The 17,320-nt window shown below is 39.3% G+C and overlaps 1 protein-coding gene across 2 annotated transcripts in view; it reads left to right on the top strand.

Annotated features, from left to right (window-relative positions):
• The window catches only part of PEAK1 (pseudopodium enriched atypical kinase 1), a 196,908-nt gene extending 180,937 nt beyond the window's left edge, over positions 1–15,971 (top strand). For both annotated transcript variants that reach the window (XM_067534698.1, XM_067534699.1), the window contains exon 7: positions 8,722–15,971. In XM_067534698.1, coding sequence (XP_067390799.1) covers positions 8,722–9,876 — 1,155 coding nt within the window. In that variant the 3' untranslated portion in view covers positions 9,877–15,971. The remainder of the gene's footprint in view (positions 1–8,721) is intronic.
• Positions 15,972–17,320: the final 1,349 nt, after the last annotated feature.

The raw sequence follows: 17,320 nt of genomic DNA on the forward strand, positions 1-17,320 counted from the left end.
ACATTGCTAAATGGAGGTGTTTTACCAATATAGGGTATCAACAACCAGTTTGTCAGTTCAACATATTCTAAACTACTTATTATACGTGAAACGCCAAGAGTTAGTAGTTAGTTCCATCAGAATACATCTGGCTGAGTTTGAGTTTCATCCTAAAGTGGACAACCTATTTTCTCTGATGACATGTTCATATTGTTTTTAAAGGACTTAGTCAAATTAAATCCTCAAGTTCAAGACCTCATGCCCCTGTGGGATCTAAACTTAGTATCGTCAAGATATACAGGTCCCAGGTTTGAACGATCAGCTCTCTCCTTGCTGCTGTATCTATCAATGAAGGTGGCATTTTTGGTGGCCATTACCTCGGCCAGAAGAATAGGGAGCTGTGGTAATTAATCATAGAATCATGATTCATATGAATCATAGAATTGTAGGCCTGATTCAATAGAAATATTAGAATTGTAGGCCTGAAAGAGACCTTGAGAGGTCTTCTAGTCCACTCCCCTGCACTCAAAGCAGGACTAAGTATTATGTAAACCAACCCCACAGGCGTTTGTCTAACCTGCTCTTAAAAATCTCCAGTGATGGAGATTCCACAACCTCCCTAGGCAATTAATGTCAGGACCTCCATATACAATCTTTTTTTAAGGACAGGGTTTACCTGAGTCCTCATCTGAAGTTTATACCAAAGATGTCGTCTTTCCACATCAACCAGCTAAATTATTTGCCTGTATTCTACCTAAAACCACGTATGATCAGGGAGGAAGAGCGTTTGCATACCCTGGACATCAGAAAAGACTTGGCATTTTACCTGGACAGAACCAGTCACTTTCATAAATCTTTCCAGCTATTCTTAGCAATGGCAGACAGAGTAAGAAATCAATCATTCTTCAAACAGAGAATTTCTTCCTGGATCACATCCTGCATATGCATGTGCTATGATTTAGCTAATGTTGCTCCACCAAACTGTCAAGGCTCATTCGATAAGGTCACTATCAGACTTGATGGCCTTTCTGGAACAAGTCCTAATTGCAGACATTTATAGAGCAGCAACCTGATCCTTAGTCCGCACGTTTGCCTCCCACTATGCTGTGGCTAAAGACTCGAGAGACTATGCTAGAGTGGGATGTTCAATCTTTATTGAAATTGACTCCAATCCTGCCTCCAGTCTTAAGACTTGTGAGTCATCAAGAATGGAATGCACATGTGCAATCACTCAAAGAAGAAAAAATGGTTACTAACCTGTTCCGTAACTATTGTTCTCTGAAATGTGTTGCATGACTTCATTCCACTATCTGCTTTCTTACCCCTCTTCATCGGAGTTACAGCAAGAAGGAATTGATGGGGGCTGGGGCAGCTCTGCCCTTTATACCTGCATGCTGTGGCGCACAGCAGCAGAGGTAGCTCGAGCCACCCAATAGGTACTGCTGAGGAAAAAAGCTTCCAATGGCTGTGTGCTGGGCACACCAACACGAAGTGGAATGGACATGTGCAACACATCTTGGAGAGCTACAGTTATTATGGAACGGGGTCATAACTGGTTTTTCCATCAAGTGCATTATCATATATCATGCCTTCACAGCTCAACTACTCATATTTCACTAGACCAGATGCTAAATGCCCATCATCATAGCTTCTTTCAGTGCTTGTCTTTGATCAGTTAATAAATCATGGGTCCATCTTTTTCCCTTCCTGAGCCCTGTAGTAAAGATTCAGAGTACCACATGCGGTAAAAAGACAGCAGGATTTCTACTATTTTCTGGCCTGTTATGAAGGAAGGACAGAGTAGGGCTTTGGAAACCCTGTCCGGGGAATGGCTTTGTTTATTTACTCTTAACTTTGACATAGGACTAACTGTTACTAATAGAGAAGAAGCTGCTCATCTAGTACCTTTGGCAGTTAATGGTGTGATGTTTAGATCCTTATCATCAACATCAGATTTTATAGACCATAAATGCTGTCCTCTAAACCTTTAAAAAGGGGTACATAGGTATTTAGTTGTATGACTCTCGTTAATATTAATGTGACTCACAGAGTGAAAATCCCAAATACTATTTTAAACCTTTAGATAATACTTTGGGACTATTACATATATAAAATGCCTTATAATATCATTGTGGCCATTGACGTACGGAGACTAGTCACCATTAGCTACATAAGAGATTAGAATCCACTGCCTCAATTCCAAAATAGCAGCACACAGTGAAGGTCTGAATAGAAACTTCCAGATGGAAGATGATGAGACACTATGAGGGCCTGGCTCCCAGCAGCAATCTTTTCTGACAGCAAGTAGGACAGTGAACGCCTGTAAATATACTTTGTGTTCATTAAACTGCCTATGGACAGGAAAACTTGTGTGTTTGTCTGATTTCACTGCATTTTCCTTTTTCTGACAAAATATTTGTCAGTACTGAGGAAATCCGACCTGCCCTATCTAAAACTTGAGCAATTCTCTAGATTCATGAAGCTCTGTTTCAGAGGGGGAGAGGAGAGGAGCGGGGGAGGGGGGTCTGAAGAGCAAATAGATATTCATTTGAATGCCAAATTTTTGCAAGTTTCTCTTCAGACATTCTCTTAGATGCAGCTCCTTTATGAATTCAGACATGAGACTGATTTGTCTTCAGATTCTCATCTTTGGGTGCTGTGTGGGGGCAGTCTGGCTTTTCATTTCCTTTTGTCAATTACACAGCCAGTATATATTGTACAAATCTTAGTATTTAAATAGTCAGCAGTTTAATCAGCTTTAAATAGCCCAGCTGCCTCTTTCAGTTTTCATATTATTTTGTTTGTAAAGAAAGACAGGGAGCAGACGAGTGTCATCTCTAGTCAGATCTGAGTTCTCCCCCTGCCTTTTGTACATATCACATGCACATACACATATATGTCATGTTCTCCATATAGAACAGAGACCTTATGAGAATTTTTCCTGCTGTTTTCTCCCAGTAGTGCAACTTAGTCCCAAAAGTGTCACTACATTTTGAAGCTTCATTAAAAGTGATTGGTTGTCATCTTTTAACAACATGTGAAGGGGAAATCTTTTTTCTATTTGAAAAAAATACCTTTGACTAAAAAGGTTTAATAAAGAACATCGGATACAGGTAAAGAGTAAAAAAAAAAACTACTTTTTGTTTCTTTAACAGGTTTGCAAAGCTGGGCACAACTCCAGAACAAAAATCTGTTCTGAAAGGAGCGCGCGCCTCCTTTATTATTCAGCAGTATATATTCCCTATCCCGGCCGAAAGAATCCCTCCCTTCGTTCCCCATTGGCTGGGTACTAAAAGGTTTACACCTTTCGTGACCGCCTACTACATACATTGTCTTTTTCATACAAACGTCATTCCATGTTCATGCTAATGAACCAATTTTCTATGCAGGGTGTGCGATAATATTCTAACACCTCATTACGCATGCGTCTTTTAAGGTGCCTTTTTGACCTTTTTCTAACGGGATTGTTTAGTCAAGGGTTTTTCCTTTCAAGGAAGATAACTCCTGACTACTGGGCCCGTTAATTAACCTAGGTTGGCACATAGCCTTAGCAAAATCAGGAAGGGCGGTAGATGTTGATTTCTACATCTTGTGGTTTGCCCTTTATCTGTATCCAGGCGCTTGATGTCTGTTCGGCCTTCAACTTCTTCTTTATCTACTAGCCCCCCCCTTCTTTTCTTTCTCACGCATTTCTTAGGCTTGAAGCTGATTAAGTAACTTTCTAAGTTAATATATGCATATAGCAAAAGTATTACTTTTCTATACCTACAACTATTTTATTTCTTTTAGATTTTTACCTTTTTCATATTGAAGTCAGTAATCATTTTGCCATTGATATCCATGGTTACAGGATTTAGTCTTAACTGTATATTTCATTGCCACAATTATAGTGTTGCTGTACAGGAGAGTGTGTTAATATTTCCATTGTAAATAACAATGGCCTGAAACAAAACCTCAGATCTAAAAAACTCTTGAATTTGGACGTTTGGATCTATATTTGGATCCAAATTTCCCCAGTGGCCCTGATCTCCCCTCCCTGTCCCCGTCCCCCCACCCCACCTGCAACAAAACAAAAAACAGATCCAAACACTCCAAACATTTATGCGCACTTACATTCCAAATTTGGAGAAAGTTTGGAGTTGGATTGGAACTTTATACCTCAGGCCCAATTCTAATTTTAATTTTAAAGTCCATATTTTCAGAGGTTAATAGCTCATGCAAATTATATTACCCGGGCAGCTATTGTTCTAAGCTTGGTAGTAATTTAATAAATAGTTTGGAGTGGTGTGGGGCACAGATATCTTCCATTGGAGTGGTAGATGCTCAGTACTTTTGAAAATTAGGCCCAGAAAGACTTCTGAATCAAAATAGTTTGGCTGTTTTTTTTTTTTTTTTTTTTTTTAAAGCAGACAGGGATGGGGGGAAAAGGGTTGCTACCAGTGTAATATGAGGCATTGGAGTTCAGGAGTTAATCTTGATCCCTTGCTTCTGTGCTCTTATGGGATGGGGAGAAAGAGAAACACTTATATTGGTATTTAGCAATCCTTCTGTGCCATCAAATAAAGACACATAGCTAGGTTCAAAAGTAAATGCATCCCAGCTCACCTCTACCTGAAGTAGCATCACTGTGAGCTAGTTAGGAGGTATCGAGGATCGTCCCAGGACTCTTTGGGTGAAATAAAATGTGGTACATGAGTTATTTAGAGATGCTATTTTGTACTTTTCTTACCAAAAATAAGTTTGACTTTTAAAATGAAACTATTTTAAGATGAGTAGTTTATCATTTGGCCTATGTCATTTTGGTATTTAAAAAAAACAAACAAAAAACCAGGTTATTAATATTTGAAAAATGGCTGCTGCATGAGCACAGGACATTATTTTCTAGAATTTAATACTCTTATCTAAATTACTATCATAGGTGTCTCATTAATCTTGATTACTAAGCCTCTTATCATAGGAAAATTCATATTATGGAGATCTGGAGAGATCTATTTGTTTAACTGTAACTCTTTGGGTGCGGTATGGATTATGAATGCTGTGTTACCCCACTTCTCACCCTCACACATACACAAACTATCATGTACCAAAACCACCCTTCATTCAGTTGCTCTTCTGAAAGTCACAGATGGAGTGATTAGGAGGAAGATACAATGCCACTTGGGTTGAATATATAGAAACACCATTCCCTTGTGAAGCAGCTCAGATGACTTGGAGTGATGTATAATTTTGGTCTTCATAGATCATCTTGAGCCTTAATCTATATATAATCTACTGTAAATGTCAAGATATAAATTCAAGGAGTTCCTCTCCTTTGATTATGATTATTTATTATAAACCTTCCCTAACACAAGAGAATATTCTTTATTGGTGTTAAAGGCAAAAAATAAATAACTAAAATTCACACCCACACACATCTGGTAGGTTCACAGAATAATTTGTCAAACTAGTGGTAAATTTCATTGGCTTGATGGAGTTAGTGAATTTACTTTTTCCAACTCACTCTGAAAACAATACACCCCTTCCAATTGTTTACTGACAGACAATCACTGAACAGCACTAACAAGTTGCTATTTTTGAGATGGGTAGGGTCAGGTGTTCATCTATCATCATGACAGCAGAAACACAAACCAGGTTACGAATGTCAAAGTATACAATGAAAATATAAAATGAAGGGAGATACCTTTCGTAGAATTCAGTATGGAAACTGAGGAGCACTTTTGGATAGAAAAGGGACACATCATATCACTTTATTTTTTCTAATCTCTCTGATTTTACATTAAATGCAGGGGGCTGGAAGGCTTTGAAAATGGGGTATGCAGCCTTTCACGTCCAGGTTGCCAGTTCTAATTCAGCAAGTTAGTCTGACAGCATTTTGATGGCCTCTGCTAAATGGGCTGCTAGTGTTTAGTCCATTTCTTGTAGATAAGTGTCCCAAATCATAGAGAAACATCACCCCAACTGGAATGAATTGCCACCCTTGCTGTTCATCCCAAGAAAGAGGCCAAAAATGTAATTGGTGTGGAACCTGAACTACCCTTACACACCTTTCAAAATAGTTTTCCAGATGACATTTGAGGCACATTGGTGATATGCTATGCAGCAAGCTACCCCTTTTTCTGCCTATGCTGTATCTATTTTTTGGTTAAGCAGAGGACTTCAATCTCCCAGACTCGGCTGACACTTTTGACTTCGTGCATGTTTGCAGGGTCAGGGCCACATGGGCACTATCATTTTCTATATTTTAAATAGACTTTTGGGGGATATTCTATTTGTGAGATTAGGGTTAGCTCACCCTTCTCCAATCATTTAAAATGCATTTATGAATGTAAATTACCAAGTGCTAGTATTCAAAGCTGGTGACAATCAGCATTCCCTCCTGAAAGTGGTGCATTTTCCTTTTTAAATAAAATTGACTAGAAAATGCATTTTGTAAAGTTGCTTTGTTTCTACATGGCAGTAATAAACAGGCAGTTTAAACTCGTGTGTGTCTGTGTTTTGGGAGGCAGTGTGCGTCTGTGTTTGTGAAGTATGGAAACATTCACAGGATCAGAGGGAGAAGGATTGAATAAAAAATTTAGTCACCTAGCATGACTAATGGCATATGATTATCTGACAATGCACTTTTCTGATCGGCAAGCACAGAGGAATTAATCTCCCAGTTACAGTTGCTAATGTAAACACATAAAAGATGAAAAATACTTTTTTCTTTTTAAATTAACGGCCAGTGTGATTTGCCCTGCACAATAGCTGAGGGAAGCAGAGGGGATAGAAAGCCTTCCCCAGCTTGCACTTGTGTAAGGCTAGTAAGAGCTCTGGACTCCTCCAATGGAATGATTATGCATGACTATTTAGCTAGCCTTCTCAAAGGGCATGTGGAGAGGCAAGTTCAGCATTTTCTCTCTGTAGTAGCCATCAGAATTAGGATGGCACAGGAAGCAGCACACACTGTATCACGTAAAAGGCATAGCAGCTGCTGCTCTGGCCTGCATTGCCAGAGACTTTGTCTTCTCTAAGATCTCCTACCATAGAGGTGAGCCTCTTCTGCGGGAAGTGGCTGTAGCATAGAGAGACCATTTAGGCCCAAGTTTTCCACTATTTATCTGTTAAATAAGTAGAATCTCAGTAAGTTTCTACAGAGACAATATGATTGCCTTCGCTATAGGCATGTATAATTTTCCAAAACATCCAGACCCGATACCAACTCTGAACATGCTAAATAACAAAATCCTGATGATAATGGCACAGGCCTTAAAGATACTTCCTTCACATTGTTCAGACATGAGCTAAGACAAGCTTTAACTTCATCAAAATCCCAAAAGCAAACTTTTTCTGTCTTCATAATCTGAATTTTGCAGGTAGAAAGTACGGCTGCAGTTATACGAGCTGATCACTTAGGCCCCAATCCTGCAAAGACTTAGGCATGCTTAACTTCACACACACTGAGAAGTTCCACTGAAGTCAGCGTGTAAAGTCTCTGCAGGACAGGAATTGTCTCTTTATTATACGTTTGCTAGTACAATGAGGCTGGAGCCTATAGCTGCTAATGCAATGCAAATAATATGTAATGATATTGATAACTCTCATTAAACATCAACCACTTCTTTCTGCACATTTGTGAACTTGAGCTATATCAGGCAAAATGTCATATTTTTACTTAAATATGGTACATTTCCTTTATTTCTGCATAATTCAAACATACTTTATCAGTTGCTGAAGCGAAAGTACCGTTTTGCACAAAGCAGCAGCTGGAGGAGAAATTTAAATGGAATTTGAAAAATTTTATTAATCTGCAAAAATTATTGAAATTTTCTTCCCAAAATTGTTTGAATCAATAAAAGAAGTTTATGAAAGAGATCTGAGCCATATAACTTCTCAGAAAGACTCAATATCCAAACATTATGAACACTGATATAATTATAAGTTATTCTCATGCATGTGTATACAGGATTGTAGCCAAAGTTTTTAATTCATTACTTTTTAAACATTCTCTTCCAAAGAAATAATTTTAGAGACTACCAATCTAATTTACAGTTGAATTGATTGAAATGGGGTTGTAATGCTTGAATAACAGACATAATTGTAATGCGTGATATACTGGAAGATGGAGAAATAGAACTAGCAGAGGACAATTTATTAACAGCTTGAACAGCCCCTATGGCTGCTGTGGCCAAGGTGGCTATGAATTGTGCGATGGTGATGGGAGAGTAAAGGAACGCCTTTGCACTTTCCCATCACAGCTGGGTGTTACAAAAACTGATATCATACATTCTTTTCTACCTACACCTTCTTTCTGAGGCATTATATAAACTAAAGAGAGAGGTAGGGAAAAATAAGATTCTCTTCCAGGATCAGCCCAGAAAAGCAACATAGAAGTACATAAGAAATATATAAAATAAAATCTCCAGTGGGCTGTCTCACCACTTAACACCTCATGATATATTTCAAAAATTAATAAATAAAGTCCAGAGTCCTTAGCTTTGAATCCAAAAAGCAAACAATGTAAGCTGCATAAAAACACAATGTGAAAAAGTAAAAATCTAGATAGAAACTCAAAATGTAAGAGTTTCAGTGTGAACTCCCAGAGAGCAGAGGGAGAGATTTTAAGCCTCACTGTACCTAATTTCCAGTATTTAGAGTGGAGTTGGAAGCAGGCAGCCAGGTGCACTTTTAAAAAGAAAAAAAACATTTACAATTAAAAGTTATAATCATTGACTTTTGTTTTGTTTTCTTTTCTGCCAACAGATTTGTAAGAGCAAAGCTAAAGAATCCCAACAGTATTACCACAGCTTGGCTATCAGGCAGAGTCTGTCTATTAACTTTAACATCCAACAGGACTGTGGCCATTTCTTAGCTGATGTACCTGTTCGCCTTCTTCCATGGGAGGATCCCAATGCACCAGACGTGGAAGATGAACAGGAAGAAGAAGAGGAAGAAGCCGAGCAAAAGAACAAAGAAAGCCCTTCCTGTTTGGAGGCTCCACAGAAAGACAGCTCAGGCAGCCAGGGGACCATAAGCAAGCAGCGCAGCCGTGTTGTGGTCATCACACGGGAGGTACCATACCTAACGGTGGCTGACTTTGTGCAAGAGTCCACAGCCCGCCATGCAAATAACCCAGACTTCTATGAAAGGCAGGTATGCCTATTGCTCTTACAATTGTGTTCAGGCCTGGAGCACCTGAAACCGTATCACATTACACACTGTGATCTGCGCTTGGAGAACCTACTGCTGGTTCACTACAGCCCAGGAGCAGGCCTTCTGAACTATGAGCCTGTGGAGCCCAATCCCAACGCTGCTTGCCCAGCCAGGCTAATTGTGAGCAATTTCTCGCAGGCCAAGCAAAAGAGCCATATGGTAGATCCGGAGGTTCTACGAGACCAATCTCGCCTGGCCCCAGAGATCATCACTGCCACACAGTACAAAAAGTGTGACGAGTTCCAGACTGGCATCCTCATCTATGAAATGCTGCACTTATCCAACCCCTTTGATGAGAATCCGGAGCTGAAGGAGAAGGAGTATACCCGTGCTGACCTCCCCCGGATCCCCTCCCGTTCCCTGTATTCCCATGGGCTTCAACAACTCGCCAGCTGCCTGCTGAATCCCAACCCTTCAGAGAGAATCCTTATTTCTGAGGCCAAGGGAATCCTTCAGTGTTTGTTATGGGGTCCACGTGAGGATTTGTTCCACACTCTCCGCTCCTGTTCCAGTCCAGCAGGGAAAGATGCTGTGCTGCAGAACTGGTTGGACATCAAACGGACACTGTTGATGATCAAGTTTGCAGAGAAGTCATTGGACAGGGATGGTGGAGTCAGCCTTGAAGACTGGCTTTGTTCTCAATATCTGGCTTTTGCCACTACAGACTCACTCAGTCGCATTGTGAAAATCATGCAGCAACACTAGTTTGTACAAGCTGTTGCTTTTCCTCAAGCATCCCCTAATCTTTGCTCCATTCTGCCCCCACCCTCTTTATTCCAGGGCTCACGCTTTGCACAAGTGCTAAAAAAAATAGCCTAGATCTCAAAGCCTGCAACCTGAGCAAATAGGTTTTAATTGGAAATACTGTCTCCTACGGAAGATATAATGGAGACTTTATTCAATTCCTAGGTCTTCCATGTTTAATCATATGAACAACAATTATATGAATTGGATTATATACCTCCTAGGTTGCATTAATTTTTCAACAGATTGAAAAAGGAGAGAGAAAAATCTTAAGGAGACCACTATTTTTATATTACTACAGTGAATTAATTCCCCTCCTCCTCTGCGTGGGTCCTACCATTCCTATATGTAGCATTTGCAGAAAAAGCAGTGACCATTTATAACCATCAAGAAAGATGGATTCATCATTAATAGGAATCAAACGACCCACCAACATTTAGAGTTTCTCACCACAAAAATACTGCCCCTGCTCCATCCCCCATGAAAGGTTCTTCCTCTCAGCCTAGGATGAACTTCTCCTCCTCCTCATCCAGGTGGATTTTTGTTTTATTCCTACTCTTAAATCCTTTATTTTCCTCCCAAGTGAGGTAGTCCTCTGATCCCAGCAAGTAATCAGTAGGCAGCAATCGTCAGTGTCCAATGTTGTTGCCTTCTTCTCTGACTTGCTACCTGTCCATATCCCTTCTGATCATGGGTCCTGGATTCCAAGGATCCTGCCTTAATTAGCCCATGATCATCAACCTGTAGTATCTCCACTGACAAGCAAATAGAACATGCATGTTTCTCTTCCCACCAGTATACATGACCTGATAGTCATGTATTGTAAACAGAACAGTGCTAAACAAGAGCAACATAACATACCAAGAACAACTGAAACATCCCTCCCACTCTAAAAGGCACTAAAAGCCAGGCTTGAAATGAATAGAAATTACATAACCAATCCTCCTTCAGTTGCTGCTATGCATCAGGTATGGAAATAGCAGCCTTCTTCTTTGTGTTTTATTTTGGTTTGTTAGCCACATGTGGCATATTGCAAAACAAGACTGAAATTGGCAGTGTTGGCAGGAGATAGCCACACAGACTTATGCTAAACAGTTCAAGCAGGCCACAGGGAGATGGTTTTACTTCAAATGCAATTCTCTGGGAGAAAAACAAGGGGGCAATCACTGCTATTTAATTACTGAGAGAGCTGTAAAGTTTGGCAGCTACAACTAACAGTGACCAGATTCATTTTCCCCATAGCAGTATTTGGCTACATATCGTCTATCAATAACTAATGTTTACTAGGGTACTAGCTGCTTCCGATGACACCCTAAAAATCCCTAAAAAATGGAAAGGTTGTCGACATAGCTCAGAGATCATTGCAGATATAGTTTCAGAGTGAGGAGGCACTAGTGGGTATTAAAGTGATAGATTTTTTTAAAAATCCACCCTGAAGGAGCTTTTAACCTTTAGATGCAACTGCTGGTTTCCTTCCCTGAGATAGTGGCCTTTCCTATGAAACGCCTACAATCATACAGCTCTTTGCTCAGCATTGCTAGGTTCTGAATTGTCTCAATTAGCTCTGCAGAACATAACGGGGCAGAGGAAAGGTGATATTTAATATTCTGAGATGGGTGGTGGAAAGTAGACAGCACAAGTTTTGAGCCTGTGCTTCTCTCCTATGGATATATGTGCAATTCTTGTATGTATTTTTAAAAATCTGCATATTACAGTGTTTACGTTACTTACCAGACTTTACCTGATGCTAGATCTGCAAACTCTTCCTTTATTTTCCTGGCACATAAATGCGCAGAGTTACATGTGCTCTTTATATGGATTGATATTTCCTTTTTCATTGGTTGTTAAAACTGTGAGAAATCAGTTTACTTCAGTCTTGAAAACAAATAGCCACTTTTTGTAGCATATGCATGCTTGGACCAGATGCATGGAAACTGAACAAACAGTCCTGCAGGCATGAGGTCAGTGAAACTAGCTCTGTATACACACCGTACATTTGAAGGGGGGGTGAAATTTCTCTGGCATCTGTCAGAGCCAAGCCCTGTGTTATGTGGAAGCCTACATTGATTGTGCAGTAGTATATAGAATATTTTTGTGGCCTTTTAAAATGTTTTTAAACTTTCTGATTAAATATACTTTTGTCTGATTCATCTGTATCAGAGAGGGCTCAGGCAAGAATAAGGATAATGTATTTTAATGTGATATATATCACTTTAAAAATTGCAGAGTTAGTGGGAGGTGGCAACATTAATGCAAAAACTGTCCAATGCACTTGAATACAAACGCAGTGTACATGGAGTTGATGACTTCCACCACTTTGGGAAAGAAGCTTTCTACACTAATGCTGAACAGACTTATGGTAGAAGCCTTTACAAAGAATTGCACAATCATTAAATGCACCCATTTCATGTGGGCACAGAATTGTGTAATGCCTAATGGCTTATATACACTGAGCGTGAGTTGACAACTCACTTAAATGCTACCTGCAAATTATTAGTCTCCAATCCTTTAAGTTAAACACAGGACATTGCTTCTTCTCGTTTCCCCTGGTCTGGTTTTGTGGTTGTTTGAGGTTTTTTTTTAAGTGGCACCTATGTGCACATAACTTCTCACCTAACAAATATATGCTGTATGAGCAGCACATGGACCACTGGTCATTGTAGTAGGCACATTCCTTTAAGCCGCCTAATTTTTTGTGTGTGTGTATGTGGACACGTTCTCAGTGTCACTTTCATGTCAACACGCACATGCAAAGTTAAATATTGAATGTTTTACAACCTTATGTATTTAACGCAGCTGGTCCGAAGCCTTTGTAAGTCTTTGTTCTTTAGATATCTAATTTCAGTTCATATTTTTTGTGATTAAATTTGAATCAGTACTCATTTTAGTTTTGTAGTATAATCAAGCATGGATGAATGTTCTCTACCGATCTCTTTATTGTGCAGCACTGGGTAAACTTTAGCAATTTGTAATATCAATGTGATTTTTACTTTTTTCTTTTAAGAACAAAAGAATGGTCAAGGAGGACAAAGACAAACTGGCAAGAGCTTCCGTTCCTTGGTGGTCCTAGGGCTGCCTTTGAGCAGACAATCTTTGCGGATCATAACTCTGTTTATGGGGATCCTCCATGCTAAGAACCACACCGCACAAATATCTGAGAATGTATGCATGAAACTGACTGTAAACAAACAAAAGCAAAAAAATATAGGGAAGCTACAGCGTAATTTCTAAACAAATGAGGAAAAAAAACTGTTCCCTTTGTCAATGGGATTCTGTATGTATCCCAAATGGAATCCCTGCCCAAGTACATGCACTGGACATACAAATCCAAACTCTGTGCATGTGTAAATAGTGTAGCACTTTTAGCTGAGCTCAAGAAATGAGAAGAGCTGCAATTCTAAGATAACAGTTTTATTGTAAATATATATTTTTCTATTACTAAAAGCTGCCATTTGACTATTTTTTAAAATATAAATTATGCAGATTTTCAAGTGCAAAATAAGATCTGGAAAATCATGTAATTGTTTGATGAAGAATTAGAATAAGTGGTTCCCAAAACTTTTAGAGCCACTAAAAATCTTGGACGGAACAATCTAGATCACCAATTGAATGCACAATGTATAGTGCCTTGTGAAGGAATTAGAATAGTAATGGAGAGTGTCAGTTAGTCAGAATCTCTCTGCATCTGCAAACAGCCCTATAAATAATACTGCCCACACCGGGTATGGATGCACACCAGCTGGGTACCACACCGGGTATGGATGCACACCAGCTGGGTACCACACCGGGTATGGATGCACACCAGCTGGGTACCACACCAGGTATGGATACACACTGTGATTCCCAATGTGGTTAGACAGACACGTGCTAGATCTGCTCAAACTAGTGCCTACAAATAGCAGCATGGCCACAACACCTTGGGCTAGCCACCTAAGTACCACCCCGTTGGACCCCACAGGTATGTACTTAGGCAACTAACCCAAGCTACCACCCATGTTGCTACACTGCTATTTTTAGGCTCTTCAACCTCCCAGTTGCTGTTTAAACATACCCCTAGAGATCACAAGATGACTATAAAATAAAATGATGCTGAGTTAATCAATTTAATGAAAGGAACATTTTCTGGAAGATCAGTTAGATGAACAGGTTCCCAATATAAACCCCAAATGAGAGCAGGTCTCTGGATTTTTCACATTTGAAACTGTGGCTCAGCACTGGGTGAGAAATAGGTGAGATGTCACTTGGTCTAAACATAATACACTAAAATTCAAGAGTCCTATTGCTTTGACAATCTCTTACAGACACTCCAACCCCAGAAGATGAAGAGATTGAATAACCTGGGAAGAAGAGAATGTGTGTAAGGTGTGCAGCTCCTCATTTTATGTATAGTGGATATGCTGCACACTCACCTATATGTTGTGGGGGCATTGATGCAAACCACTGTTAATTTAGGAGTTTTGGAAAACAAGAATGTGTTATAGGATGTGGATTTCTTGTATTTCCTAAAAAATGGATAAGAAACCCACTTTATCTTTCAAGCCTCAGGTCTGGTCCAGTGAATATATATGGTTCAGGTGAACATCTAGACAGAATTTAGATGCCACAGGCGCTACAAAAGTTTATATGGGAATCTCCAGAAGTGAGAGAATGCAGAATTTTTTCTGAGGGCTCTGGAATGTCAGAAAATAGAGACCAGGCTTCTTTCAGAAATTCAGATTTCAAATGAAGACTAAGAAGTCAGTACTGAAGTTAGAAACCTCAGTTTGGAATACTACAGAGCTGGAAACCTCAAGCTGCAGTCCAGGGTGCATGTTGTATTTACCATCCTTCAAGCTACAATATCAACCTAGATTTTCTTTGGGATCTGCCAACAGCACCACAGGATCTGCATGCATCATCTAGTCATTGTAGGCCAGAGGGATTCTGATAGGTAAGAGCAGCAGCTCTCAACCAACAGGCCACTTACAGCCCAATGAGCACGAAGCTGCAGGCATGTGACATCCTCAGGGCCATACAGGTAGTATATGTATTGTGTGGATGCCTCTCCCATAACACAGCGAGCTGCATGTGCAGCCCACAATGGTAAATAGGTTGAGAACCACCGAGTTAGTGGGAAGAATGTATTGTTTAAATAAATCTAGTGCATGTTGGCAATCAAACACTGGGGAGGTTACCCAGATGCTTCCTACTCCAGCTCCCTAGCTTTGTCTGCCAAACTTGTCAGTTGTGGCTGAAATAGAAACATCTCAGGGGCATTATCCCATTCTGAAGCCTTATCTAAGTGAATATATTTTAACTTCCCCCTTTCCCCCCGTTTTTAATAGGAATCTAGTCCTGCTTATTGAAACCAATGAGAGTGTTTTGCCTTTGGGAGCAATATCAAACCCTTCAGTGCACTTTTCCCTCTCCCCCCAAAACTTGATACAGATTGAACATTCCGTTTCTGGCAGGTGTAGTAAATGGGTAGTACTCCCCTCATGACTGGGGACATGACATCAGTTTTACACTAATTTGATGGAGGTGCTGCTGCTGTTACAATTCTTGAAATCCCAGAGTACATCCACAGCCCTTCAGTCAAATGCTGTCCATTTGAAAAGAAGCTTTCTGTGTAGCACAGCCCATATACATTGCTATGAGTGGATCAGAACCTGTGGACTGCAATGTGGATGCTGGAGGCCCGGGTCCAGAAATTCTAAACCTAAGGTCAATATGCAGTGTGGACGCTCGATCTCTGGTTTTGCAAACCCAGGGTCTGAGTTCTCAAATCTCACTAACCCTGGGCTTACATTGCAGTATAGATATGCCCTGTGAGATCTGCTAGACCAAATCACTCCCTTAGATGAAACCAGAAAAGGCTTTTATAGTGTGATGATTTAGGTGTACAGTAGATAAAACCAAAGAAATGCAGGGCAGAACTTTAAATGCTGCAATAATCATATTGTCCCAAAACTCAGTCCAGTGGAGATGGTCTATAAACCAGCACATAGATTCCAAACAGATTTCAAGAGCAGTAAGGAACAATTAAAATGCTTCTGTAAAAAAAAAAAAAAAAAAAACACTGGTAAGAACTTAAGGTGACTACAACGCTGAAAGAACCAGAAAGAAGTCTCATAACCCTTCCTCCGAACCATTTGTTGTGTTATGAAGAATTCCTACTGGATGTTTGTCTAGATTATGTTATTCACTTTGAGACAATATTTGAAGGATTATGGTTTGAATAGATACAATTTAAAGAACTTTGTGCTTGGGAGATTTCTTTATGAATTTAAATAATTTTCTATAAGCCTCCTTGCATTAGGTGTTTGGCTTTCCATTCAACATCTAGTTAGAGACTGAATTAAGTCTACAGAAAGCTTTCTGAATTGGCAGGGGGGCATGAAATACTCAACTGACCTGTACCTAAGCATCTTGCCATTTTAAAGAATTTGTTTTATACTTCAGGCTAAGAGGGAGCCATCTCATCTTTTGTTTTCTTAAATCCAGGAAGAAGGTTTCAGGGATTTAGAAGAGGTTGGAATGTTTTTTATATAAGAGAAATATATGTTCATATATATATAAAAATTTTATTGTACTACAAAAAATTCACTTTGCCCCTCTTTTGTTGTGTATTTGCATTGTATATTATAGACAGCATATATAATATATGCTGTAAATTTGCTTGAATTTTAACATACCAGTTTCATAAAACCAGTTACACCCCTTTATTAAAAACTGTTTCAAAACTCTGGTTCTTTTTCTTTGCTTTGTTGTTTGCAGAAAGTTTTGCAGTTCAAATCCTTGGTTTTTTTCTCTTTTAATTCTTAATTATGCTGAACATTTAAGTGTAAAAACACTTGTTTTTAATAAAATGAGATCAAATTATTTTAAAATGAGAGATTCCTAAACTGGTGATCTTTTATATATGGGATTTCGTTGAAATTCCTCAGATAAGAAATTTCTTTTTTTTTATTTTGACTCCATTGCCCTTGGGTAAGCTTTATGTTTTTGAATTCCTGATTGCATTGCTTTATCTGGTGCTTCATATCTATATTTACACATTTTAAATAAATAAGTATATAAACTCCAAGACTTCCTTTGCCATCAGGTGCGGTTACACTCTGGTTTGCTGTGGTACTTTGCTGTGTACTTTGTGGCATTCATGTTACTGTGTAAATAAACTAGTTTTACTACATCGAAAGTTACATGAGGTTGTCTCACTTTTCTACCTTTCTTTCCTCTTTAAGTTTTCAAACAGCAGGGAGCTGTAATGGAAAATACTGTGTTTACAATAAAGATGCCTGTATATGGCCTCTTGTTGGATTAGAGCAAATGCAGAGAAAATGTTTTACTGCAAGGGAGCTGAATGTTCTTTAGTAATGTTCATTGTATTAACAAAGCAGACGCAATGTTTAATGTCTCCTGGTCC

This window comes from Emydura macquarii, unplaced genomic scaffold, assembly GCF_026122565.2.
Source record: "Emydura macquarii macquarii isolate MOO-44397 ecotype Brisbane River unplaced genomic scaffold, CSIRO-AGI_Emac_v2 contig_3451, whole genome shotgun sequence".
Taxonomy (NCBI): Eukaryota; Metazoa; Chordata; order Testudines; family Chelidae; genus Emydura; species Emydura macquarii.